Below are 26827 nucleotides of genomic sequence, written 5' to 3'. Positions count from 1 at the left end.
CTGAGGGGGGCGCCGTGCGGGGCGGGGGAGACGCGGGGCGGGCGGGCTGCGCCCGCGCGGTCTGCTGCGGCTCAGGAGAACGGCTGCGAGCGAGGCGCTCTGGAAGGGTCGCGGCGGCGCCGCCGAGCGGGAGCCGTGCGGCGTGCGCGAGGCGGGCCTCGAACCTGGGCGGGGGGGGGGGGGGGGGGGGGGCGTCAGCCCTGCGCGCGCCGCCCTGACCGCTGTCTTTCTCTCCCCTCGCCTCCCGATCCAGGATTCAGAAGGAGCTGGCGGACATCACTCTAGACCCTCCGCCCAACTGCAGGTGAGCGCCTCTCCCTTGCTTTCCTTTCTGAACGGTAGGTTTCTTCTCGGTTGCAAACTTTTGCTTTTGTTCTTTGGCCAGCGGTGGTCGGGGCGCTGACCCCGAGCTCACACTGGGATCAGGCCTGGGCGAACGCTCTGACGAGGCTCCGGCCGCCGAGCCCGCCGTGCGGCGGGTGGTCTGAGGCGGACGCCTGTCCGCGTGCTCGTCTGGGACGCCCCTTCATGGCTCCTGAGGGTGCTGGGAGACCTTTTAGATGCTTAGGGACGTTTTACTTCAGAAAACTGCTCTTTGTCCTCAAGCTAATAGAGCGGTAACACTGCGTCTTCACACGCTGCGTTATATACGTTCTTGTGTTGGACTTGGGGCTGACCGATTCAGGATATAGCTTGTGCTTTGATAAAGAGGTTTTCACTTTAAATTATTTCATAGATTTAAACTCTTCTGTAGCGGTGTTTTTCCTCAAAATTGCGTTACTCGAACTGTGTGTATATGATGCGTGTTTCAGTTTCAAAACAGTTTGATACACGCTTTTGAAGGATTTGGTGATGACTTGATTTTGTTTAAAATAGCCATTTGGCTTTTGTTGGGTCAAGGTGGAAGACTGGATGATTTTACTAAATCAACGTGAAGTGAGAAAGGACTACGTACTATAATAGCGCCATTTGAGAGAGATTAATTATTCCCTTCTACTACCACAGTCTGAAAATTAACTGTAATGGTTAAGCTAATTCTTAGTTCTCAGGATTGATAATTGGAATAGGGTGTGGTGTTGTACAAGTGTAAATTTATATGGCATAGGAAGACGTTGTTACTACCAAGTAACAGTGGTGATAAACACAGAATTTAAAATGCGCCTGTGGAAATATTCAGGTTGAAAAACTAAAGGGAATATTTTGCTTATGAACACTGAACTTTGTAAGCTATGGTTAATGGATTAATTGGGGGAAGCTTTAATACTGCCGTTTTTGTAACATGTTCTTACTGTCGGCCAGGTGTGGAGTGTTCCTCTGTAAAATCTTGTCCTGTTTTCTGAGTTTGAAATGCCCTTAACCTATAGTTTGTAGCCAGTTAATCGTTCTGGAGGACTTCTCTCTTGGCTATTAAGGATCTTTTCAGACTGTCCTGAACAGTTGAGAAATGGGCCAGGCTTAGGGCTGGGATAGCTTCCTTTTTCATTTTGGTGGCATCCTCGTTCCGCTGGAGGCCTGTGGCTCCCCTTGGTTGGTTGTAGTGAACCCATGGGCATTCCCTGAGGTACCTCTGGTCCCTGTCCTTACCACCCACATATTGGATATCATGTGTTTTCCATGCGTGTCTTGTGGGTTCAGACAGCTTTAGCTGATCTAGGTACCAAGTTTTTAAAGCATGGTTTCAAAACTAATAATGCTTATCAAGGCATAAACTACTTTCTTAAATTTACAGTTTAAAATTGTAAACAATTCGAAGGTTTTCATGGGATTAATCATTTTCTTTAAAAAAATCAGTTCTCAGTACACTTTAGTTTCCTACCATTTTAGCTGAGTTCCCTTGTGAGAGATTTGTATTGCTCAACATGTAGAACTTCTTATCCTTGGAAAACCCTCCTGAAGACCCTTCAAGGTGAAACCTCTGACCATCCATCACCTGGGGGCCAGGGGAAGCACCAGACTGGATGGATGTTGGGTTGTGGGTGGTGGGGAGATAAGCTTTAACGTACTTAAACATTTTGAAAAAATTTCAGAGAAATTTTTTCAGAGAAAACATAAGACATTTTTATTTTGGGAGGGAAATGTGTATTATGTTGATTTTTAAAAGTGAAGACTGCCTTATTTTTCTGAAGACATTTTTCAGTAGGGCTGTTTAAGTACTGTGAACTATGATTTCTACTTTTGGTTGGTTTACTAGTATTACTGACAGAATGTTATACAATACCGCAATAGTGAGCTAACTTAAATGAGTTTGGTTTTATGTTTTCTGTTGGTACCTTATAGGATTGAATCATTTACTATTTTAATGTACATTGTTATTTGAGATGGAAATGGATAACTTGAAGCTACTTTTTGAAGTTCGTGTTCAACTCTTTGGAATCCCATGGACTGTAACTCACCAGGCTCCTCTGTCCATGGGATTCTCCAGGCAAGAATACTGGAGTGGGTAGCCTTTCCCTTCTCCAGGGGATCTTCCCCACCAGGGATCCAACCCAGGTCTCCCACATTGCAGGCAGATTCTTTACCTTCTGAGCCACCAGGGAAGCTAGCTTCCAATTAAAATGTGTGAATTAAGTGATACATTGAGTGTATGCACGTTTATTTCTTTATAATTTTCTTAATGTTACTCAGCATGAAAGCTTGATAGCTTGGTTCTTAAATATTTTTAATTTCAACAGTTGTAAACTGTATTTTGAGTGAGTTGAATAATTAACTTTTTTTTTTTTTTTTTGAATAATTAACTTTTAATTAATGTACATTAAGCTTTTGTAGAGCTGCCTTTCTTTAGTCACTGTTGAGTGTGTGGCTTTAAATTTAGCTACATTACTTTACTGAAGTATAGTAGTTGGAACATGGTAGCCTCAGTAAACCATTGATTATTGCAAATCATTGGGAGAATTGCTTCTCCTGAAGGTGCACTGGATGTGTTGAGTAATTTTAGTACTTGACAAATATATGTGAACTTACTGAACTTCCAGACTTGTGTGAAATGCAGTTTCTCACAAAGTTATGTTTGAGCACATCAAGTTAAATCCTCAGTGTTTTGAGTAGTTTTTTTGAAGAACAAAATGAGGAATATATTCGATTGTTGCTGTTCAGTTGTCTGCTACTCTGCGGCCCCGTGGACTGCAGCACACCCTGCTTCCCTGTCCTTCACTGTCTCCCTGATTTGTTCAAACTCATGTCCATTGAGTCAGTGATACCATCCAACCATCTCCTCCTCTGTCACCTCCTTCTCCTCCTGCCCTCAATCTTTGCCACCATCAGGGTCTTTTCCAGTGAGTCAGCTTTTCGCATTTGGTGGCCAAAGTATTGGAACTTCAGCGTCAGTCTTTCCAGTGAATATTCAGGGTTGATTTCCTTTAGGATTGACTGGTTGGATCTCTGCTGTCCACGGGACTCTCAAGAGTCGTCTTCTACACCACAGTTCAAAGGTGTCAGTTCTTTGGCGCTCAGCGTTTATGGTTTAGCTCTGACATCTGTACATGACTACTGGGAGAACCATAGATAGCTTTGACTAGATGGACCTTTGTCTCTGTTTTTTAAACTGCTGTCTAGATATGTTACAGTTTTTCTTCCAAGGAGCAAGTGTTTTCTAATTTCATGGCTACAGTAACTGTCTACAGGGAGAAAAGAAGTCACTATTGTCACTTTTTCGCCATCTATTTGCCATGAAGTGATGGGATGGGATGCCACGATCTTAGTTTTTTGAATGTTGAGTTTTAAGCCAGTTTTTTCATTCTCTTATTTCATACATTCAGTGACCTCAAAAGTATTTTAAACTGTATTTTAAAAATTACTGTGTATTGCCATTAAAGTCAAATTCCTTAGTATCTCTGAGCTATTATATTTGTACATATAAATATAACCATAACCAGTTTCCCAGTTCATGTACTCTGCTTTTGCTTAGGCTTTTCCCTCTGCATTTTGGCTCTCACTCCTTTAGGAGAAGAATTCTGTCTTAACTACTGTAATGATTTCCTAAAGCATTGGATTGTAAAATTATGCCTTTTAGATAGCTGGTGAACTCTGGGCCACTAGAGTCAGTTTTGTAGCTGTTATTTACAGCCTGGGGCTCAGGCTTTGCTAAATTAACTAGTTATAGCTATATAACTAACCTGTAGCCATAAATGTCTGTAGCCTGTATGTCTGCACATAATAAATGACACATTTTGCACAAGTCCTTTAAACTTCAGATTTCTCTTATTATATATATCAGAATTTTGAGTAAATACTCATTTAGTGCCTCAAAACCTAAAAATTAAGATTTAGGACAAAGTGTCTTATAGAAGTCATTAAACATTTCAGACATGGGTGAGAATAATAAAAATAAAATTTCCTTTTATATTAGATGACTTTATTACATTTTGAGCATTATTTTTCTGTTTCCTAAATATATAAACCCAACTAAGTCAGTGCTTTTTATTTTGGGGGCAGACCTAGAATGTAATCAGATACAGTGGTTTTAAAGTTTTACAGCTAAACTCACCCTTTTTTTTAATATGATACAAAGGCTAATGTCAGGAGCATTAAAAAAAATGTAAAGCAGTCTTCTCAACCTTCTTTTCCTCATTTACTCAAAGGGTTGAACACTGGGCTGACCTGCCTCATGGTGTTGTAAAGTTCACATGAGATAAAGAGTGTTCTGATTGTATAAGATGGTGATTCTATTAGACCTGCCCATTTAGCTCCCTTTAATGGCTCATCTTTTTTCCTAACATTGCGTTTTATTGCTTGTATTTTAAGTACAATTTTAGGCTGTTATATGATTATAAGAATGTATGTTTTTGAAAGACTGAGATGCAGAAGTTGTAGAGTGAAAGATACTCCTGGAGGTCTCTTCTGACCTTGCCATTACAGAGGTGCTCTGGGTCAGCACTGATCGTGTCTGTGACTTTACATTGTTGTATTCTGTGGTTTTATAAAATCTCCTGGCATTGGTGGTAATAATAATGCGATGTCAGTTTAGAAATCCCAGGCTGCCCACCTTGGGCTGAAAAGAGATGATCCTCTTCTTACAGTCGTAAAGGCTGATCATCTCGTCCAAGCGTGTTTTGTATGCTTGCTTGGGTTTAAGAAGCAGGTTCAACAGAAGTCTTCCTGTACAAAACCCTGTCTCACCTTACCTGCTGAAAAACAGCCTTCCTTGTATATATTTTTCATTTATCTGTTACCTGTCCAAAAGTGAACTGTTTCCTAAATGAGTAGGAAGTCTTGTGGGTGTTGTGCTTCCCAAAAGACCACATGTGTGAATTGTCAAACTATACTGCTGTTGTTTCCCATAAAGCGAAAAAGAATTCCTGTGTGACCCAGCAATTCTACTCCTAAGTGTTGTCCCAAAAGGATTGAAAGCAGGGACTCGGCATTGAGTCAGTGTTCATAGCTGCTCATAGTAGTCAAAAAGTGCAAATAACCAAGTGTCCATCAGCAGATGAGCGGATACACAAAATGTGGTCTATCCGTATAATGGAATATTTTTCGGCCCCAAAAAGCTGTCCCCACCCGCCGCTGCACTGCCCAGCACGTGGGATCTCAGTTCCCCCCGGGGGAGTGAGGGGTGATCGAACCCTCATCCGCAGCAGTGGAAGCGAGAGTCAGCCACTGGACTGCCAAGAAAGGCCCGTGGAATGAAGTTCTGATTCATGCTATATACCATGAATGAGCTTGAAAATAAGATAGGCAAAAGGACAAATATTATTACATGATTCCATTTACATGATGACATAATTAGAACAGGCAGATTGGAGGGTTCCCAGGGGTAGGAGGAAGGGAGAATTGGTAGTTATTTCTTAACAGGGGCAGTTTCTGTTTGGGGTGATGAAAATTTTGCCAACAGATAGTGGTGATAGTTGCACAATGTTGTCATTATAATTAATGGTACTGAATTTTACACTTTCAAGTGGTTTAAAATGGCAAATTTTGTATTATATATTTTACCACACTAAAAGAAGGAAAAGAAAAAAGACTAGACTGCTGTTAAAATGTTGGCATCTTAAGGGAAAATTGTTCATAGTTTAGGAGGCAATGCTACAGTTTTTTTGGATTTGTGTAACAGAATGTTAGGTTCCTGTCATAAACCTTGAGTGCCTGTCACATGTGAAAAGTCATTGCCTTCAGGGACTTCATTGTTTAGGAATCTTGGTAAGAAATGCACATAAGATTTTGGATTGTACTTGGAAGTGTCAATAGTACTTACAAAGTAGTGAGTGCATGTGACATTATTTTAAAGGTTCAGAGGAGTGCGATATTACTGTGACCTGATAGGAGGGTTTGTGTCTGGGGCTGTGCAGGAGAGCAGAAGTGAATGGGGAGAGTGAGAGACCCTGTTGGGGGAGAAGGGGCACCCATGCAGGCCCCGGGGTCACAGGAAAGCAGCCAGGGCACTGCTGGGCGACAGGGAGCCGGCGTGTGGCCAGGGGCTTCCCAGGTGGCTCAGTGGTGAAGAGCCTTCCCGACCAGCAGGAGCCGTGGGTTCCATCCCTGGGTGGGGAAGATCCCCTGGAGAAGGAAATGGCAAGCCACTCCTGAATTCTTGCCTGGGAGAGCCCATGGACAAAGGAGCCTGGGCTATGGTCCATGGGGTCGCGAAGAGTCGGCCCCAACTGGACAGCTACACAGCCAGAAGCAAGGCAGTGAGACGGAGCGGGAGAAGCCTCGGTGACACGTGTGCTCCTCGGGGTCGCCGGGAGGCTGCGGATGTGACTTCCTGGTGCTGGCGGGTCGCCAGAGACCCTTTGAACCGGAGGTATGATCCAGTTAGAGCTGAGCATCTGGACAGAGAAGCAAGGACTGCGTGGGACTCCTGCCACAGAGTCCAGGCGGGAGGGCCGGTGGGCCTGGGATGGGGACAGGCGGTGGCCTCAGTGGAGGGGGAGCGGTGGAGAGTACTGGAACCAGAGAACTTGGCCAACTCTTGAGGTGTGGGGCGTGGAGAGGGCTCAGGGGCCCGGGGAAGACGGTGGTGCCGTGAGCACAAGCGGGGGGCCGGAAGCCTGGCTCCTGCTCCGGGCCGAGTGCTTCGTGGACGCCCTACACGCAGCGCTGAGCGCAGCGCTGCTCCTTGGCAGGCCGTCAGTCAGGACGTGCGTGTTGATGGTACATTTAGGTTTATTGTCACCGTCATCGAGCTGTCAGATCTCCCTCACCTGTTGTAGATTAGACAGGTGAGACTCACAGACTGCCCAAAGGACAGCAACCACGATGCCTGTCTTTATTCTGATCCTACAGACTCTTTTCCCCCAACTTTTTAAATCTGAAAACTTTCAAACTACGGAAGAGTTGAAAGAGTATTACAGGGAGCTCCAGCCTTCACCCCCACACATCAACTGTTAAAACTTCATCTCTGCTTTGCTTCTGTCTCATCTCTATATATTTATTTTGCAGAACCGTTTGGCAGTGATCTGCGGGCGTTGGGATGCCTGTATGTGGGTTTCTGTGCATTGAGTCTGAGGTGGGCTGGCGGGACGCCGGGGCTGGGGCTGGGGCTGGCCCTGGGCGTCTCTGGTAGATGCGAAGGTGGGTGATGAGGTCCGCCCGATGGCCCCGGGAGGAGGACTGAGATCTGCACTGGGAGGGGGGAGCAGCGCGGCCCTGCCAACACAGATGTCAAGTAGGGGAGAGCTGTGAGCCATGGGGGAGGCAAGGAAGTTTTCCCTGTGGACTTAAAGTATAACAGCCTGCTCTGTAGACTGAGAGGGAAAAAGTGAGAAGGCAGGGGCGGGAGAGGTAGTGTTCTTTGAACACAGTTTGTAGGGAAGACAGTAGGATACAGAACTGAGATGGGTGAGTGAGAGCTAAGTCACTGCCGTCGTGCCCAACTCTTTTCGACCCCGTGGACTGTAGCCCGGCAGGCCCTCCTGTCCATGGGCTTCTCCAGGCAGCCACACTGGAGTGGGTGGCCATGCCCTCCTCCAGGGGCTCTTCCCCGCCGAGGGCTCAGACCCCTGTCTCTTCTGCCTCGTGCGTTGGCAGGTGGGTTCTTACCACTAGCGCCACCTGGGAGGCGGTAAGTGGGAAAGCGCGTGTTTTGGAAGGCTGCTGGCCTGAGCCTGCGGATGGAGGGGTTGTGTCTAGAGGACCGAAGCCTTCGTGGTCCTCGAGGAACACTCCGGCTGCTGGAAAAGCAGCCCCTGTCGCCAGTGTTCTTCCATTTGTTCTTTCCTGGGAGACTTGACGTTCCTTGAGAGCAGGGATTACGTCTTTGCATCCCTACATTGTCCAAGAGAGAATAAATAAACAACAATACATGTTTGTTAGACTAAAATACAAGCACAGAAACCCAGCCTGAGTCTGATAGTTTACTGGGACGTTCTCATTACCCTCTTCAGAAAGTACTGGAGAGAGCTGGAGAAATGGGGCCGCATTTTACAGGTGCCCATTGCTGGCAGTCTTCCGAGGAGCCTGCCAGTCTGTCTGGGCAATTTTCACCTTGCTGGCATCACAGAGGAACGCTGTGTGGTACAGAAGACGGTGCTGTGGCTAGTTTGGGAAGATGTGTGCAGAAAATAGCAGTACCTTTGTTCATGCGTTTTGACTTCAAAAGATTACTGTTTGCCAAGAAGCGAGCATGGGTTTAGGGGTGCTGAGTAAATTGGGCTTCCCGGAGCGGCTCCCTGTGTCCAGAGCCTTTCCAGGGTGGGTTACGTGGAGGTGCTGGCACCCGCCGGAGGCATCTGATAGATTCCCCGCCATCAGCGAGTGAGCAGGGCTGCGTGATGAGCCCGTGCTTGTCCACCTGTCCCGTGCGGCTGTGCTCTGAAGTGAAACAGCCGGCCGGTGACTGCTGTCAGACTGTGCGCCTCGCCCCAGGAACCCGCCTCCTCCAGAGGCTGAGGCACTCACCAGGGCTCCTTGCTGGAGACTGCAATCCGGGGGCTGCCGTGTGCGGACAGCTCCTTGCTTGAAGCGTATGCAGAGGCCCTGCCACACTTTGTCATTGTTTACCCATGGAGTCAGGTCCCGCTGCTTGTGACCGCATGGACGGTAGCCTGCCAGGCTCCCCTGTCCGTGGGATTCTCCAGGCAGGCACCCTGGAGTGGACTGCCATTTCCTCCTCCAGGGATCTTCCCGACCAGGGAATCGAACCCTCATCTCCTGCATTCTCGGTGGACTCTTCACCACTAAGCCGCCAGGGAAGCCCTGTGCCACGCTACATAGCTTATGATAAACTTGGAGGAGGCCAAGGTGATGTCTCCGTCAGGAAGGGCCTGTTGACTTTGCATAACTGAAGTTATCACTGGGTATTGTTACCTGGGCAGCATACGGTTCATTAATACTGTAATTACTGGCGTGCAGAACTCTCCTGGGCCAGGCCTAAGCCCTTTTCTGTAATTCGGCACATCAGTCACCCTTCCTGGTGGCTCAGACGTTAAAGCATCTGCCTGCAATGTGGGAGACCTGGGTTTGATTCCTGGGAAGGTTCCCCTGGAGAAGGAAATGGCAACCCACTCCAGTACCCCTGCCTGGAAAATCCCATGGATGGAGGGGTCGCAAAGAGTTGGACACAACTGAGCGACTTCCCTTTGCTTTTTCAGAGGAGTATCATGGACTCTAGACCCAGAGACTTGAGAGGTGTACCCTTGGGAGAAGTCAGCTCGTAGAGGTTCTTAGATGTCTCCAGCTCACCGGGAGAGGAAGGTGTGAGAAGAGGGCTCAGGATGAAGACTTGGACGTCTTTTAGACAGAGGTGGTGGAGGCTCAAGGAGAAGCCAGAAAAGGAGACAGAGAAGGGAAGGCAGAGATGGGGGTGAGGAAACAGCGAGTGGGAGGAGTTTTGAGTGGAGTGGCCATCAGCTCTGAAGCAGTGCTGCTGAGGTGGGCGAAGCGGAGACCAGCAGGCATCTGTTGGGTTTTACACCTTCTCGTGGTTGGTGACCTTCACGAGACCGATCCAGTAGAGGCGCTGACTGTCGAGAAGGAAAAGGTGTTTGTGTTACTCTTCCCAGCTAGCAGCTTTCACTGTGTTTATCCAGGGAAGTGATTCAGTGTTGCCAGATTTTTACACTAGTTTAATTGTTCTTAACATTGTGTATGTTATTTCTCTTGGGGGGGGGGGGAGTCTATCATTTTCAGCGAATTCTCAAAAGGACTGTGGGGGGGGTCCTTCTCTCTCCTTCCACTAGAGAAGTTCCTGCTTTCCTAGATTCAAGGCCCTTGTGATCGTTACGGCTAACACTGTGGTGTGGATACCATATGTAAACAGTGCGGAGGGTCATGTATTTTATTTTGATAAATCCCTTTTGCTGGACTTCGTTTGAAAATACTAGGTAGTGGATAAATTGGAAAATCAGTAAATTGCTGCTGCCATCCTTAAACTTTTTAACCTCCTTTGATTTGCAGTGTTCTGTGCTCTTCACACTTGTGAGTGCACTAGAATAAGTGGGTTTGTGTGTTTACTTTTAACACAGCAGAAGTTATGCATCATAGTCGATTTTTTTTTTCATCCTTTTAAGGTTGACTGTTAACGTTGTTTTATGTTGAATGTACCTGGAACTCTTAAAGATCGTACAAGCATCACCTTTCCAATCATCTTCCAGTCCCATTTTATTAATTTGTTTCAGATTATCCCAGGCACTCTTGGTGCGGTTAACTTGATAATTGAAATTGACCCTTTTTCTGAGGTTGATTCTCAAGACACATACTTGTAAATTATACACCCTAAGCCGGGGACAGTGAGACACCTATAGTTACTGCTGCCCGTGGATAACAGTTCCCTGTGAGACGATGCAAATGCTGATCTTCCCTAGTTCCTCCTGTCAGAGCCACATGTTTAAATAGCAGTTATGCAGAGAAACCAGATGCCAGGTTCCCATTCCGATTTGGAGCAGGGGTGGGGGGATTCCACAGCTGTCCTAAGGGATCTAGTTGGTGTCTGTTTATTCACCTCACAAAAGTTGTCAGTCAAAGCACTACATTTTTAGTCTCCAAAATACACTGTATTTCATTGACATTAGCTTTGTTCAAAAGTGGGGTTTTGGATTATGATTGATTTTTTTCACTTTTTAAAAGAGAGGTCCTTATAGTAAATGAGTGCTTGGAGGAGAAGTTATTTATGATCTCTCATATTCAAATAATTTTCTCACATCTGTAAGTTAAAGTTGACGACACAGAGAAACCATCTTTGCTTGTATGGTGGGAAACTTCAGACTTGAGTCCTGGTGCTGGCTCACGTGGTGAGATGGAGGCGTCCGGTAGATGGGGTCGTTTGGGTAAGTTAGTGGCTTAGACCTCCTGGAAGAGTGAGAGCAAAGCTGTGGGAGTTGATGACAGAATAAAGAGATTTTCTGGGTTGGGAGACATTCAGCTAGTTCAGAGTATTTGTTAGAATCACAGAAGCATTAGGTATGGCAGAGGAAGACAGACGGTAACTGTGGAACCACAAGGGTTTTGGTTACATGGCACTTTGCTCCCCAAATAACTTAAATTTCTCCTGCCACCACTCATAACCCTTCCTCCTTTATGGAAATGTATGTCAGTGTTAGGAAAGTTACTGGAATTGGCTTTGTAAAATTTTATTTCTTAGCTGACTCTGCTAGAACACATTTATCCTAAAGAAGATCGTTAAAGTGGTGTCCATCAAAGATTCTGAAAGAAAACATTTGTTTTATAACAAGCACCCAGGAGGATTTTTTTATATATATACATGAGAGAGAGCTTTCTCTCTAACCTAAGTAAACAGTTCAGCAGATGTACCTTAAGTGGCGATAGTCATGTGTGAGCAGAGACTGGCAGTAAAGACGGCAGTGCCTTGTATTATTGACAGTATATGATTCTGCTTTGGCCTTGGTCCTTTTCCTGAGTAACCCTTTTAAGGAAAGTCCTCAGAATGCATACTTTTATTCTTCAGCCTGATTGGCAGGCCCCCAGAAAGTGCTGCTGCTTTGTAGCTCAGAATACTGAGATGTTTTCACATCCAAAATGTATTTATTACATAGTAAACATTGCCAAGGGCTTCACAGGTGGCTCAGTGGTAAAGAATTCACCTGCCATTGCAGGAGATAATGGGTTCCATCCCTGGGTAGGGAAGATTCTCTGGAGAAGGAAATGACAACCTGCTCCAGTATTCTTCCCTGGAGAATCACATGGACAGAGGAGCCTGGCCTATAGTCCATTGGGTCGTAGTGAAAGGGAAATCGCTCAGTCATGTCTGACTCTTTGTGACCCTGTGGGCATAACCTACCAAACTCCTCCATCCAGGGGATTCTCCAGGCCAAAATACCGGAGTGGGTTGCCATTTCCTTCTCTAGGGGATCTTCCCAATCCAGGGCTCCAACCTAGGCCTCCCGCCTTGCAGGCAGACGCTTTACCGTCTGAACCACCAGGGAAGCATGGGGTCGTGGAGTCAGATAAAACTGAGTAACTGAACAGCAGACTGGCAGATGATGTGTGCCAGTCTTAAAATAAACCGTCCGCTAAGGACACAGTTCTTGTTAGAGCCAGAATTTGAAATTGGTTTTTGTTCTTCCTGGCCATGGCTGTTGGATGCTGTGTAGGTGTAAGAATTTCTTTTACTGCCGTGAACTGTAACTGTTTGCATTTAGACATACTGGGAGGAAATACTGTCTCATAGTGCCTGCAAGTTAAAATACATGGTTATGAAAGAAACCCTAAAAAGTTATTAAGGTCTTGGAGCCCAAATCAATTGTTAGGATGGAAATTCTGTAGCTTGGAGGATTGGATGTTCCCTTCTGTTTCTATGTCCTGTTTACTATGAGATGAGTGAATTTTCATTCACAGGTGACAAGTACTATGTTTGTCTTTTCCCAGGGCTCTTCTTGAAACCTTTCTACAGTTAGAGGTTATAGTCCAACTCTGCTTTCAAAGGTTAAACTTTGTAACCTGGTAGTAAGCCCCTCCAGTTCTGAAGTTTGTCTGAGGTCGAACAAGCCCATGCAGTGCGATGGTAACACTTTGACCTGGAGGTGCAGGAAGAGAAATGCTGTCTTGTTTAAAGGGCTGAGTCAAATCTTGAGACTTAATGACATAATGCAGGCTTAGTCTACCACTTCCTTTCGGGCTGAAATCTTTGTCGCTTTGCTTTCTAGCTTCCTTATTCCTTGCTCTGCGCCGCCTCCCCCACCCCCCATCCCTTCAGAACAAAAAAGTTAGCCAGTTGGGTGAAGTTTTCTGTTTGTTCTGAACACATTCACTTGAACCAGAAAGGTTTGTGACACTGGACTTGTTGAGGAAGAGATGTGATTGTGTGTCTCCAGACTCTATGAATTGCTGTTGGCCTGAACTTTGAAAGTATGGTTCGTTCCCCCAACAGATGTTCTCCAGGCCCAGTAGATTAGTAAATTATGTTCCTTGAATGACTTTTAAAAACATATGACATCCTGAATACACGTGATTTGCATCACAAGAATTGTCTGTGATAATGACAGATTTTTGTTTGTTCCAGTTTAATCTTACTACTAGTTTTGCAAGTGTATTGAGGCCTGGCGGTTATCAGTGACTAGCTGGGGTGGGCGGGGTACCCCCCCCCCCCCCCTTGCCTGTTTCCCTGGGGCCTGTGGATCCCTCTGCAAGTCTCTGCTCAGAGTCTGCCCTGGTGTACTGCAGCCGGCGGCCTTTTGACTTCAGACACAGCTGTGTTCCGCTGGTCTACACCACACACAGCCGCTCATCCTGACACTTAGTGGGCAGTTCCTGTTGTGCCAGGCACACCAGATAGAGGCTTCACTGGAAAAGTGCTCATGGAGCTTACATGCATATGGAGGGGAGGAACAATGTTAAAAATGTATAAAACAGTTCTTATCACAAGAAAAAATGTTTTCTGTTTCTTTAATTTTGTATCTGTAATGAGATGATGGATATTCACTTACGGTGATCATCACTTCATGATGTATTCAGAAGTCAGAACGTTATGCTGTACGCCTTAAACTTATGCAGTGCTGTATGCGGATTACTTTTCAGTAAAGCTGGGAGGAAAGTGTACAAAAAGTAATTTCAGGTAGCAGTGCTAAGAAATTAGTATAGAGTAATGGCGTAGTGAGTGACAGGGCCAGTGGGAGCATTGGTTGATGCCAGTTGGGAGAGATGGCCCTGAGGGATGACAAGGAGCCAGCCATGAGAGGACATTTTTAAGCCCAAAGACAACAAATAGAAGACTAGACATTATGCATGAGGTCTAGAGTAGGAGGAGATGAGGTGGGCAGCCGTCAGATTGTATTGATTTCAGTAGAAGGCCATTGGACAGTTTTAAACAGAGGAGTGGTCTATACCACCATGATTGGCCTAGTCTCACCCAAAATTTCCAGCTCATAAAAAGAGCTCACGGAGTTACTCTTTGTAAATATTCTTGTTTGTTTTTTGCCTTACGAACAAGATTCCCTGACATTTCTTTATATAGCTTTCTATTATACCTGGATAGGATAGATCTGTCATACCTACTGTATCTAGATATCTCATATCTAGAAATCTCCGCTCGCCTCTCTGACTACCGGGTGGGCGGGGGTGTGACTGCCCTGTGACGTTGGCGCCGCCGACAGAAGCGGCTTCTTCGCTGGGTCTCCCCTGCTGGCCCGGCTTCCAGCTGAAGGGCAGGTGGCGCGGGGCTGCTGGGGGGAGCCTCGGGACTCAGCCTCCCTCCCCAGCAGAGCAGGAGCCGCAGGCAGAGCCGGGCCGGGTGCAGCCTGCGGGGTCCTCCCAGACCCGCCTCAGTTCCCACCGTCCTGACAGGCTCATCTCCGCGGCCTGAAGCCCCGTGTCTGTGTGCTGGGGCCGTGTCCTTGATTTGGTAGACTCTTCTGTGGAGTGACAGTTTGCCCTACCGTTTAGTTAATGAAAGTGGAAATACTTGGACGAAAAGGGGCATGTAGGCCAAACACAGGTAATGTTACTAATACATTGATTAGTGTTATAATCATTCTCAGGTGTGTGTCTGAACCTTCTGCTGCTGAAATTCTGATGTTAGAGAAATGACCTGTAAAATCAATGTAATTCCAACCTATCCTAATAAATGATTCTGGGAGGTTTGGAGTTGCATTGATAAGAAATTACATCATTTCTTACAGAAGAGTAGGTTTTCTTACTGAAGAAATGGTTCTCATGATTTTTTTCGACTAACCTAATAACAGCTAAGTTAAGAGGTCTCTCTAGGAAATTGTTTTTCACTTATTTACCATTATAGAAAAAATTACACACTTAAAATTTATGCATGTCATCCAAAATTCTTAAAAGGGGACACAATTTCAGTGCATATGAAACATGGGTATTTGCTTGAAGGGAAGCTACACCAATAATACAAAATAATCAATACAAAAATGCTTCAAGTAATTGTGTTTGACTTTTAAATGAACAGAAACTTCCCCGGTAGCTCAGACAGTAAAGCGTCTGTCTACAATGCGGGAGACCCAGGTTCGATCCCTGTGTTGGGAAGGTCTCCTGGAGACAGAAGTGGCAACCCACTCCAGTACTCTTGCCTGGAAAATCCCATGGATGGAGGAGCCTGGTGGGCTTCAGTCCATGGGGTTGCAAAGAGTCGGACACAACTGAGCGACTTCACTTTGACTTTCACTTTTTAAAAGAACTGTGGTAATTATATTTTGAATGAATGTGTCCAATGTTCTAGGTATTCACTTTATGCAGAATAGTGAAGGAACAGTGGGAAGCCTGATTTGTGGTACTCTGGACAGCTCTTTTTTTCTTTTAACAGTTGTGTTTTTGACTGTGCCTGGCCTTCGTTGTGGCACGTGGGCTCTAGCTGCCTTGTTCAGGGGTTGGACCCCAGGCCCCCTGCCTTGCCTCTGGACCACCAGGAGAAGTCCCCTGGACAACTCTTCAGAGTTCACGTACATATTGTATCTTAGTTCTGCTGCTTTCTGCCTCATACTCTGTGCTGTGGAGATTTAAAAAATAGCTTAAAACTTGGTAATGATAGCAGCTAACGTGTCAGTATGATTTTTATTCCCATTTTAGAGATGAGGAAAGAGAAACTTAAAATGGTCAGGTAGCTTGCCCAAGATCACTTGGCTCTTAACTGGGGGAGCTGGTGTTTAGGTCCTGGCCCATCAGAGCCTGCCTCCCTAACCATCCTCTGAATTAGACCTCACTTCATGATACTGCCCATTCAGTTTTTACTCCGCTGAACTGTTTAGATTTAAAAAGACGGGGTTATTCACAAGTTAGCCACTGACTTTGTTTGGTCAAGCTGGCCATTTACCTCTCTGTGTTCTCCAGCGTAGGTTCAATCACCAATGCATTTCTCTTTAAAACCTGGAGGTGTCCCGTTGCCCTTTGGGTGAAGCACCCCACACTCCCTCTGTGAGGGGTCGTGTGGGTTCTTTGTTGGGTCGTGCGGGCATCTTGTTTCCGAGCGTGGGCTCTGGAGCACCCAGCTCAGCAGTTGGGCATGGTTGTGGTTTAGTCGCCAAGTCGTGTCCAACTCTTGACCCTGTGGGCTGCAGTCTGCCAGGCTTCTCTGTCCATGGGGTTCTCCAGGCAAGAATACTGGAGTGGGTTGTCATTTCCTTCTCCAGGGGATCTTCCCAACCCAGGGATGGAGCCTGGGTCTCCTGCTTTGCAGGCGGATTCTTTACCAACTGAGCTATATAGAAATCGGTCACAGGCTGGCTCCAGGAGACCTGGTTCCTGTTTGTCACTTCCCCTCTGTGACTTAGCCGTGTTCATTTCACTCCCTGGTGCAGTCTCACTCCAGTTTCTATCCTTACTGTTCTTCCCGCCCAGACGGAGCTGATTCATCCCACACGGCGCTCTCATCTGTGCCCTGTGGCCCTTTGTACGCTCCTCTTTACAACATTGATCGCACTCAGTTACTGCTGTTTACGTTTTCCTTAAGACCTGATTGCTTTATTTCTTGGGCTTCTCCAGTGGCGCAGTGGTAAAGAATCCACCTGCCAGTGTAGGAGACACGGGTTTGATCCCGAGTCGGGAAGGTCCGTGAGTTTGCGAAGAGCAGGACGCGACTGAGCACAGAGGCGCATCTCACTCCTGGAGCCTGACACCAGGGGGGCCTGGGAGGGCGGGTCCGAGGCGGGGTCCTGAGGGCAGTTGGCGGATAAGGTCGGCTCCTTTACCCACTGAGAAAGCTAGTCCAGGGGAAGTGATGGAGCCGCAGTCAGGTTTAATCTTTCATTGATAGGAATAAGACTATTTCTGCTACTTCGCATAAATGTGATATTTATCCTTAAGATTTTAAATACAGGTTTGGTTTTTAAGAAAATGTACGGTGTATCCAGTGATTGAAAATTCAGATCAAAATGAGAAAATGGGATCATGACTTGGATACTTAGCAGTGCTGGTCGAAGCATTCACTGGTGAAGGCATCGAAGTTGCTGCATTATATTAAAAAGAGATAGATGTAAGTTACTTTTTGCGATAAAATGTTAAAGAGTAGCAGGCACCATCAGGAAAAGAAAATTAGAAAGAAAATTAGGAAAGACATCTCCTTGGCTGTGCTGTGGCGTCGTTGCTTTTGTGCGGGCTTTCTCGAGTTGGCCGAGTGGCATCTCTTGGGGCGCGCGCTTCAGCAGCGGCAGCTCACGGGCTCGGCGTGGTGCGCGGGTTCAGTCGCCCCGTGGCCCGGGGGGGTCCCATCTGTGTCCTCCGCTTGGGCAGGTAGATGCTTAACCACTGTGCCACCAGGGAAGTCCTGAAAGTTATTTGACTAAAATTATAAACTGAGCATTCATTTGTGTCTGTATGTATAGCACTGAGTTAGATTGTATCGAGGTAGATGTTCTCAACATAAAATGGCATAGAGCAGGCAGTGGACTGGACGCCGTGTGTTAGGGTTCATAGGGTAGAACTGTGTTCCGTGTTTTCTTTTTGTCATCCCTCCCTTCCGTCTAAGCTTTCTGTGCTGTGACGGCGGTGATTCCCAGTCTGCCTCTGACCGAGCACACCTGGGGAGTGGGGAGCTCGCCTTCCGAGCTGAGCGTGGAGAGGAGGAGGGAGTGTCTGCCCAGCACAAAGGAGGGAAGAGCCCCGCAGTCCCACAGCCTGAGCCGGGGCCTGAGAGGCAGCACCCCTCGCTGCTAGGGGCCCACAGGGAAGATGGGGTGGGGGTGGAGGGTACACGGGCTGGGGGCGTCCGTGGAGGGAGGCTGGGGCTCTGGAAGGCTCTGCCCTGAGAAGGGAAGGGGTCTGAAGAGGGCTGACCTATTTTTCAACATTAGAAATGGGGCCTCGCTTATTCTCCCTGCAGGCTACATTTACATCCCCACATGTGCTCTTTTGTATAAATAAGATACATCTGAAAGAGAAACAGGAAAAAAAGGGCGCAGGAGAAACCGCGGAGCTGGGTTCTGGGAAGAGGCGCCCTGGACTTTGCCATCACTCCGGACACACCTGGCCTGCCGCCCCCTGTGCTACCTCCACGGCGGCCCACCTGGGGTTTGGGCTCTAGAGTAGTTTTGAAAACAGTTTTGCCAAGAAAATATCTTTGGAAAAAATCGTCTATGTATGCTTTGTTAAACTCCTTCTCTGGCCCTTCAGAACCCGTTGTTTTCTGCGCTTTCCTTCCCCTCCCGCTCTTGGTCTCTCTCCTCCTTACTTCCTGGAGCGTAATTGACATGCTGCGTATTAGCGTCAGGAAGACAGCACAGTGACTGGACGTTCGTGTGTGTTTTGAAATGACCACCACAGCAAGTCCAGGCAGCATGTCACCATCCATAGTTACAGATGCTTCTCCTTGTGATGAGGGCCGCTCAGATGCACTCTGCTGGCAGCTTCCAGTGTGCGGTGGGCGTAGCTGGGCCACCGCGCTGTCCGTGACCCCCATGACTTCTCGCTGAGAGCTGGTGCTTTCCGACGCCCTTCACGCCGTCCATTCTGTCTGTGAGCTTGGTGTTGGGGCGTTCGATTCCACATGTCAGTGAGATCACGTGCTGTCTCTCTCTGTCTCGACTTCACTCGGCATCGTGCTCTCAGGCCCATCACATTGTTGCAGGTTGAACACTGCAGGCTTTTTCATGACAGAGTAATATTCTTCTCTGTGTGTGCTCACGCATCTTCATATATCCCTCAAGGGGGCACTTAGGCTGTTTCTGTATCCTGGCTGTCGTGAATAACGCTGCAGTGGACATGTGGGTATATTTAGACGATCCCAGAAGTGGAATTCCCAGATCATAGGATAGTTCTATTTTTAGTTTTTTGAAGAAGTTCCATCCTCAACAGCTGTTTTCCTTCCCACCAATAGTGCACAGGTGGAACCCTCTATTTCTTTTTCTTTTGAAGTATGGTTATTCACAATACTATGTTTCAGGTATACAACATAGTAGTTCAATATTTTTATAAATTATATTGCATTTAAAGTTACTACATGTAATAGCATGTGCTGCCCAGTATGTCCTTGTTGCTTATCTCTTTTATACATGGTAATCTGTATCTTAATCCCACACCCCTAACTTTCCCCCATAAATTCCTCCCAACTGGTAACCCTCACTTGTTCTCTGTATCTGTGAGTCTGTTTTTGTTTTGTTACATGCATTTTTTTTTTCTTTTTTTAGATTCCACATGAAAGTGATAATGTAAAATATTTGCCTTTTTCTGTCTAACTTAGTTCACTAAGCATAATACCCTGTGGTCTGTCCATGTTGTTGGAAATGGCAGAATTTCATTCTTTTTTATGGCTCAGTAATAATTCCATTGTGTATTGTACATCTTTATCCATTCCTCTGTTGATGGACACTAATGTTGCTTCCATATCTTGACTGTTGTAAATAATGCTGCAGTGAACACTGGGGTACATGTATCTTTTTGAATTCCAGCTCTCTCTGGGTCTGTGCCTGGGAGTGGGGTTGTTGGGTCCTGTAGTGGTTCTTGGTTTTTCAGGGACCCTCCACCCTGCTCTCCTCAGTGGCTGCCCCAGTTCACACCCACCCACCCTTCGTGAGCATTGCCTTCGTCCACCCTCACCTGCACTGGTTACTTGTAGGCTCTCTGTCAGTGGCCATTCTGAAGGGTGTGAGGTGCTGTTTCATTGTGGTTTTGATTTGCATTTGTCTGATGGTTAGTAATGTTGAGCATCTTTTAATGTTCCTGTTGGCCATCTGTATGTCTTTGGAAAAGTTTCTGCTCAGGTCTTCTGCTCATTTTTTAATGGCATTTTTTTGATACTGAGTTGTATTAACTGTTTGTTTGTTAGTGCTGTCTATTTCTTAAATGCTCGATCTCTGGACTGTGCTTGGGCCATGTGTTAGTCTAATTCAGTGAGCCCTGCAGGATGGTATTCAATTTTTTTCTCAACTCTTTGCGCCAGGTCTTCTGATATCCCCTTGACAGGACCACGGATGGGTGTAGCGTCTCAATTGTTAGATACTGTAAATAGATTTAAGTTTCACAGATGTCAGTAGCCTAATTGCCCAATTCCCACTATATATGCGAAAATAAAATCACAAATAATGAAGTAAAGTTTATCCCAGTCAGGGATAATTTGTTTTTGGCAAGCTGAAATCATCTGTTGAATCTGAAAACGTGCAGAAATCTTTAGGTTTAGAAAACGAACAGAAGGCCGGGCCGTGTGACTGCACGTTGGGGTGGGGCAGCTGGGTTCTGGTTGTGTGGCACCCGGGGCTATGGCTCAGCCCTCGCTGCTCCGCTCCATTCACCGGCGTGGAACCTGCCCCGCGTGAGGGTGGCCCTGCCTTTCCCCCCGCCCCCCAGAGCTGCAGGGGCGCGGGCGCGGGCGGCGGTTGGAGCACTGGCTCCTCCACAGAGCTGTGCCAGTGGAACAACAGAAGCAGAACTCCTGTGAGGTGGTTGCTCTGGGGCACGCTTTGCTTCAAATGTAGGAAAATCCATCTAAAATTTAAAGCGTCTGTATTGGTGGGTGCTGTCAGGCCCATTTTACAGATGATAGAATCAAGGCACAGGTTCTAGGTGGCTAGTGAGGAGCCCGGGGCGTGTTCTCCAGCATTCCACTTTGTTCCTCTGCCTAAGACTCTCTGTGTTGCAGGTAACGAGAGTGCAGTCTTAATGCGTTCAGATAAAGAGGTTGTTAGAAGGACGTGCAGGTTGTGACTCCATCAGTCTGACCTGGGAGGGGCTGGGTGCCCGCGGGGGCGGGGTCCTCGCCCTCCGGCTGTCTCTGCTGCTCCCTGCGCATGCCGCCCGCCCGCTGCCTGGAGGAGCGGCACCTCGGGGACTGAGGGAGAAGCTACCCTTTTTTTTTTTTTGGCCAGTTCCAAAACTTCTGGGTGAGGGCCCAGTTAGTGCTGTTTGATTGACTCCTGGACCAACCAACTAGTTTGGTCACTGATCCAAATAACACCAGTGTTGATGGTTAATTTAAGAAAATGGAAGGAACCCGTCCATGTGGTTCCTGGGCACTCTGCGCCCTCTGAGGACGCGTCCGTGCCAGCCACCCGGCTGCACAGTGCCTGGTAAATGGGCAGTGCACAGATGTTTACCAAGTGGGGAAAGGAATAAGTGAATGATCTTCCTGAAAAAGGAGCGCGTCTAAAAATAGACTTCAGTTTTCTGATGGTTGTCCAGGGAGTGCCATGGATGCAAATAGCCCGTTGGAACGTTCTCAGCCAGGGAGAAGGGCTGTTTCTCCAGGGCTGGGAGCGCGGTAACTGCAGCACCGCCCGTCTTTCCCCCCCTCCGCTTCCCTCAGTCTCTGCGTGTTTGTGTCTCAGGCCTGCCTAGCGTAAAGTGGAGACGTTTTTTTATTTTGCACTACTTGAAGAGAAGTTTTGTGCTGTTGTTCCTAAGCTAAAAAAAAAAAAGTCATGGGTGTGCCTCCCTTGAAAATGAACCATTTGATAGTCATATACTAAAAAGTAAGAATTTAATAGATTACCCCAGTGGGAGAATTTGTTTCCTAGACACCTTTGGAAGCAACTACGTTAATTAATTAATTTATGTGATACATAAATTAATTTAATTTGACTTCTTATTTTGGAGAACCGTTTTGTTTTCCCCGTTTTTAGATGATTAACAGTGATTCAGGCAGCCGCCTGTGGTCTGAAAGCCATCCTGAAGCAGCGGTTCACGTCCCAAGTGTCAGCTGTAGAGAAAGACGCTGCGGAGCAGCGGCAGTGTCAGCGACGCTGGCGGGAGGGTGAGCTGCCGCACCCCGCCGCAGACTGCTTCCCGTGTAAAGGAATTGCAGGCGTGAATGAAGAAAGAGGCTGCCTTAAGATACCAAACGTTTTATATCAGACAGTGTCAACTTGTGATGTTGGTGACGCAACAGCTTAACTCTTGGTTGTGTGCAGATAGTTTTTGCGATGTCTTGGGGTAAGACCCGCACTACTTCATTATTACATAGCTGATCCGTTGTCTTTGCTATGAGAAGAGCTGGCTTTTTAGTCTCACAAAATGTGATTTACATCTTAACTCTGCTCCTTAGTGCTCTAACCTGGGGCAGACCACTTAACCCCTTACAACTTTTCATCTGTAAATTGGAGATAATAACCCCTATCAAGTTCTCTTTCGGAGGGCAAGCATTTGTCACCATTTAGGGCGGTTTTTCTAAAACATCGAGTTGTTTTTCTTTGTCACTTGAAGTCCTTCCTCTCCCCTTCAGGAACAAGCCCGTCTCAAGCCGCCCCTCTGAGGTCACTGCTAACCTCCCTCCCCTAGTTTGCTGTTCCCTTTGAGATGAGAAATTGGATAATTTTTTTTTTCTTAGCATTTTTCTTTTATACATGTTTTAACTTACACTGTTTTCATGATGGGAGAATTCACCTCAGGGACAGTTCTTCGGATCGGATGCACTTTGGGTGCTCCCCGCATGCAGTGCTCACAGCCCCGCAGTTTTGAGTCAGAGCACGCGTGTGTGCTCAGTCACTTCAGGCGTGCGCGACTCTGTGGACCATAGCCCATCAGACTCCTGTCCGTGGGATTCTCCAGGCAAGAGTGTTGGAATGGGTTGCCATGCCCTCCTTCGGGGGTCTCCCGCACCCAGGGCTGGAACCCGCACCCAGGTGGGATCCTTACACTGAGTCACCAGGGAAGGCCTTTCAAGTCAGTATGTCTTTACCTAACAGGTGAGCCGGCCGGAACCTGTTTCTTCTCTAGCTTTGCAGTATATGAGAAGGACGTGTTTCAGAAACTTAGTGTTAGGAGGGTAAATACGGCAGATGTCGTTAATTGGCTTTGGGTTTCCTAAAGCCATTGACGTTTGCCAAATCTCGGAGCTTTAAAAAGGAGATACACAGTTCCCTTTCCCTTCTTTTAAGTTGAGGGATTTCTTTTAAAAATTAAAATAAATTTATATTGAATTTTCTTTTAGGACTTGTGGTATTCCTTGGAATACATACAAATCAGTATGAGGAATCAGTGTTTAATAATACTTAAAATTTAGAAGACACTGAGTTAATTACTTGCTTAAAGCAAATGAGCATTAAGTGTTGTGTGCTTTGTTTTAATATTTATTTATTTGGCCCTGCCAGGGCTTAACTGAGGCATGCAGGACCTAGTTCCCTGACCAGGGGTTGAACTTGGGCTTTCTGCCTTGGGAGTGCCGAGGCTTAGCTACTGGACCACCCGGGAAGTGCCAAGTGGTGTATATTTACTGCCGTGATTCTCGAACCATTTGCTGTCTCAGTCATATGTAACATTTTAAAAAATATTCAGAAGCCACAGCCCACCCCAGTGACTCTCATCTCCAGGGGAGTGTTCAGACATTCACGTTAAGACTGCACCAGGCCAGTTGTCAGAAGGCATATAGTGTATATGTTGCCTGTAGTCCTAATTTCTGTTTTCATGACATAATCATAAATTACTAAACAAAATAAAAAGATAGTTGGTCAGTTTGGGAAACTTTTTTCTTCACTTTTTGAACTTTTAGAAGGAAAACCTCAGGGTAAAGATGTGTATAGCTTTAGTCAGTTTATAAATAATTGAACCCGGGTGAATTGAGACTGTGTTAAATTTCAGTGTGTGGTTCTGTGCATAACCAACAGAAACAATCCACAAAGTAAACAGTTTATTTCCGCTTGTAATAGCTTTGTATTTAAAGGCGTCAGTGGAAGGTGGGCAGAGGGGTTCAGTGCCTGCTCCCCCTGAGTTCTGAGCTGTGTCTGATGACTTCAGCTGCGGCTTTCGTGATCTAGTCGCAGCATAGACAAGATACGTGTATCTCAGGAAAAAGTTTCTGAGAGATTACTACTGACGTTAAGACTGTTCTATGTTCCATGGGCCTTTTGGAACAAAAGCCGCTTAGATGTAGTTGAAATATATTGAAACAGCAAGAACTGAAGCATTTTAGTCTTGTGAACAAGTTTTTAGAGCAGTTTTTAGAACTTAAAATAGATATATTTAAAGTAAACATTCAACTAATAAAAGTAGCCATCCATTCAAAATAATTTTCGAAACAGCTGATTTAGAGTTCTCCATAAAAATATTTTTTCATTTCACATATTGCTCATAAATTTTCACTGATAGTGCATTCACTCATTGAACATAGATACCGTCCACGTAACACATGTAAATGACTCAGGCTAGGCCCAGGCCCCATTGGAGGTCTTAGTCTGGAGGAGCAAGGAATTTTAAACAAGAAATAAAAGGGCTGTAAATTTTACACTGAAAACTAACCTGTTTCGATTGTCCTGGTCAGAGGCAACTCGTTCTTTCTTCCAAAGAGTGATACAGGTTTTTCTTGGAAATTTTAGAGCTGAGTTTTTTAGTCCAGTTCTTCACTTTACGAATGGGAACACTCAGATCTGGGGAGGTGATGTGACCTTCCTGCGGTGGCAGAGTGGAGGGCTGGCGTGTTTGGGAGAGGACGCCGGGCTTCTGCTTCCCGCCTGTGCCCTCGTCAGTGTCAGACAGGACCACGCGTGCCGGTCCACCAGCACCTTCCGCTGACGGGCTTCATGCTCTCTGTTTACTCAGAGAGAGGATAAAGCTCTTATCATTAAATAGTTCATAGTCTAGAGTGAAAGACTGGCAACTTTGAAAACAGGCTTATAAAGGAGTTATTTGTTTAGCATATGGATTAAAGATGACAGGTTCTGAATTCGATTGAATTAAAATTGTAGCTCCCCACTTAGTAGATCTGTAAATTTGGGGGAAACATAAATCTCTGCACCTCAGTTTCCTTATATGTCAAATGGAGATAAAAGTGCTTATGACCTCACAGGTTTTTAGGATTTAAGTATGTATTGTACATAAAACACTTGTAACAGTGCTCTGTTCATAGTGAGCCCTTAATATGCAATAGCTGTTAATATTAAAAACAGTCTTTTTAAATAATTTTATTGGAGAATAGTTGATTTACAGTGTTGTGTTAATTTCAGGTATACAGCAGAGTGAGTTAATAAACATGCACATATATCCACTGGTTTGTTTTTTTTTAATATTTATTTCTTCATTTGGCTCTGTCACGCAGGGTCTTTTGTCTTTGATACTGCTTTATTTGGCCTGTCACGTGGGACCTTTTGGCGTGGTACAGGAACCCTGGTGGTACTGCATGGGGTTTCGGGGTGGGCGGACTAGGGCTTCCTTAGCCCGTGGCACGTGGGAGTTTTGTTCCTTGACTAGGAATCTGAACCTGTGTCCCCTGCATTGCAAGGCAGATTCTTAACCACTGGTCCACCAGGGAAGTCCCCACTGGTTTTTTTTGTTTGTTTTTTTTTAATTAAAAAATTTTTTTTATCAGTATAGTTGATTTTACAGTGTTCTGTTTCAGATGTCCAAGAAAGTGAATCAGTTTTTCGTATATGTATATCCACTCTTCTAGACTCTTCCCAGATATGTCATTACAGAATATTCAGTAGAGTTCTCTGTACTATAAATAGACCTTAAATAGATAACTAATGAAAGCATTCTCTTTAAAAAGTTATACTATTCTGGTTTTCCTCCAATTTACAGAAGAAGAAGTTGAAGCATAAAGTTAGATAACTTGCCCATGATCACACAGCTAGAAATTTTTGGAGCCAGGATTTACAAACTGGGAATCTAACCAAGTGCTCTCTGTGTAGACTTTGGGGCCTAGGCCAAAGTGTGTTCCAGACTTACGACCAATACTAGGGAAGTATTTGGTTGGTTGGTTTTGGTTTTGGCTTTTGTTCTGCTTTTTAATAGGGTCTCCTACATCTGATTTGAGTGAGAGTGGTTTATTTGATAAATAGCATTTATTTTTTGAGGAACTTTTGACTTAAAGAGGATTAAATGTTGATGGTATATGGTATGTAGTTTCAATAGAAGACAGACTGTGATAATCTGGAAAATTGAAAATTATACATCTTTATCCATCTCTATAAATTTCCCTTCCTTTCTGTCTACCCATTAATCGGTGTTGCTTTATACTACACATTGATATTTTTAAGTCTCTGCAGGGGAAGTTTTTCATATTATTAGTATATAAATGATAGCTAGTGCATGACTTTTAATATTTAATAAGGGTTTCTTTTAAGCAGCCTATGGCTTCCCTGGTGGCTCAGTCAGTAAAGAGTCCACCAGCAATGCGGAAGACCTTGGTTTGATCTCTGGGTTGGGAAAATCCCCTGGAGAAGGAAATGGCAACCCACTCCAGTTTTCTTCTGGACAGAGGAGCCTGGTGGGCTACAGTACATGGAGTCACAAAGAATTGGACATGACTAAGTGACTAACTTTCACTTTTCAAGGGTTCCCTTTAAGCAGTGTAGAGTTGGGATTTCTTTTCTAATCTGACAGTCTTTGTATTTAAATTGGAATGTGTAGCCCATTTACATTTAGTGTTATTGTTGATGTGATTGGATTTAAAATCTGTTGTCTTACTATTTGTTTTCAGTTTATCCCATCTGTTCTTTATCACCTATTTCCTTTTTTCATGCTGTCTTTTAGGTTCAGTTTATCTTTCAGTGATAACATGCTTTGTTGGGTTACTGGTTGTAACTCTTGTTTGTTATTTTAGTGGTTGTTTTAGAGTTTATAGGAT

General features: G+C 45.6%; 1 protein-coding gene across 1 annotated transcript in view; it reads left to right on the top strand.

Annotated features, from left to right (window-relative positions):
- The window catches only part of UBE2E1 (ubiquitin conjugating enzyme E2 E1), a 66923-nt gene that overhangs the window by 4523 nt on the left and 35573 nt on the right, over positions 1-26827 (top strand). Inside the window, exon 3 of the mRNA XM_043893540.1 lies at positions 254-304. Coding sequence (XP_043749475.1) covers positions 254-304 — 51 coding nt within the window. The remainder of the gene's footprint in view (positions 1-253; positions 305-26827) is intronic.

The sequence above is a fragment of the Cervus elaphus genome, chromosome 32 (assembly GCF_910594005.1).
Source record: "Cervus elaphus chromosome 32, mCerEla1.1, whole genome shotgun sequence".
Classification (NCBI taxonomy): domain Eukaryota; kingdom Metazoa; phylum Chordata; class Mammalia; order Artiodactyla; family Cervidae; genus Cervus; species Cervus elaphus.
This window is presented reverse-complemented; position numbering and strand designations above follow the sequence as displayed.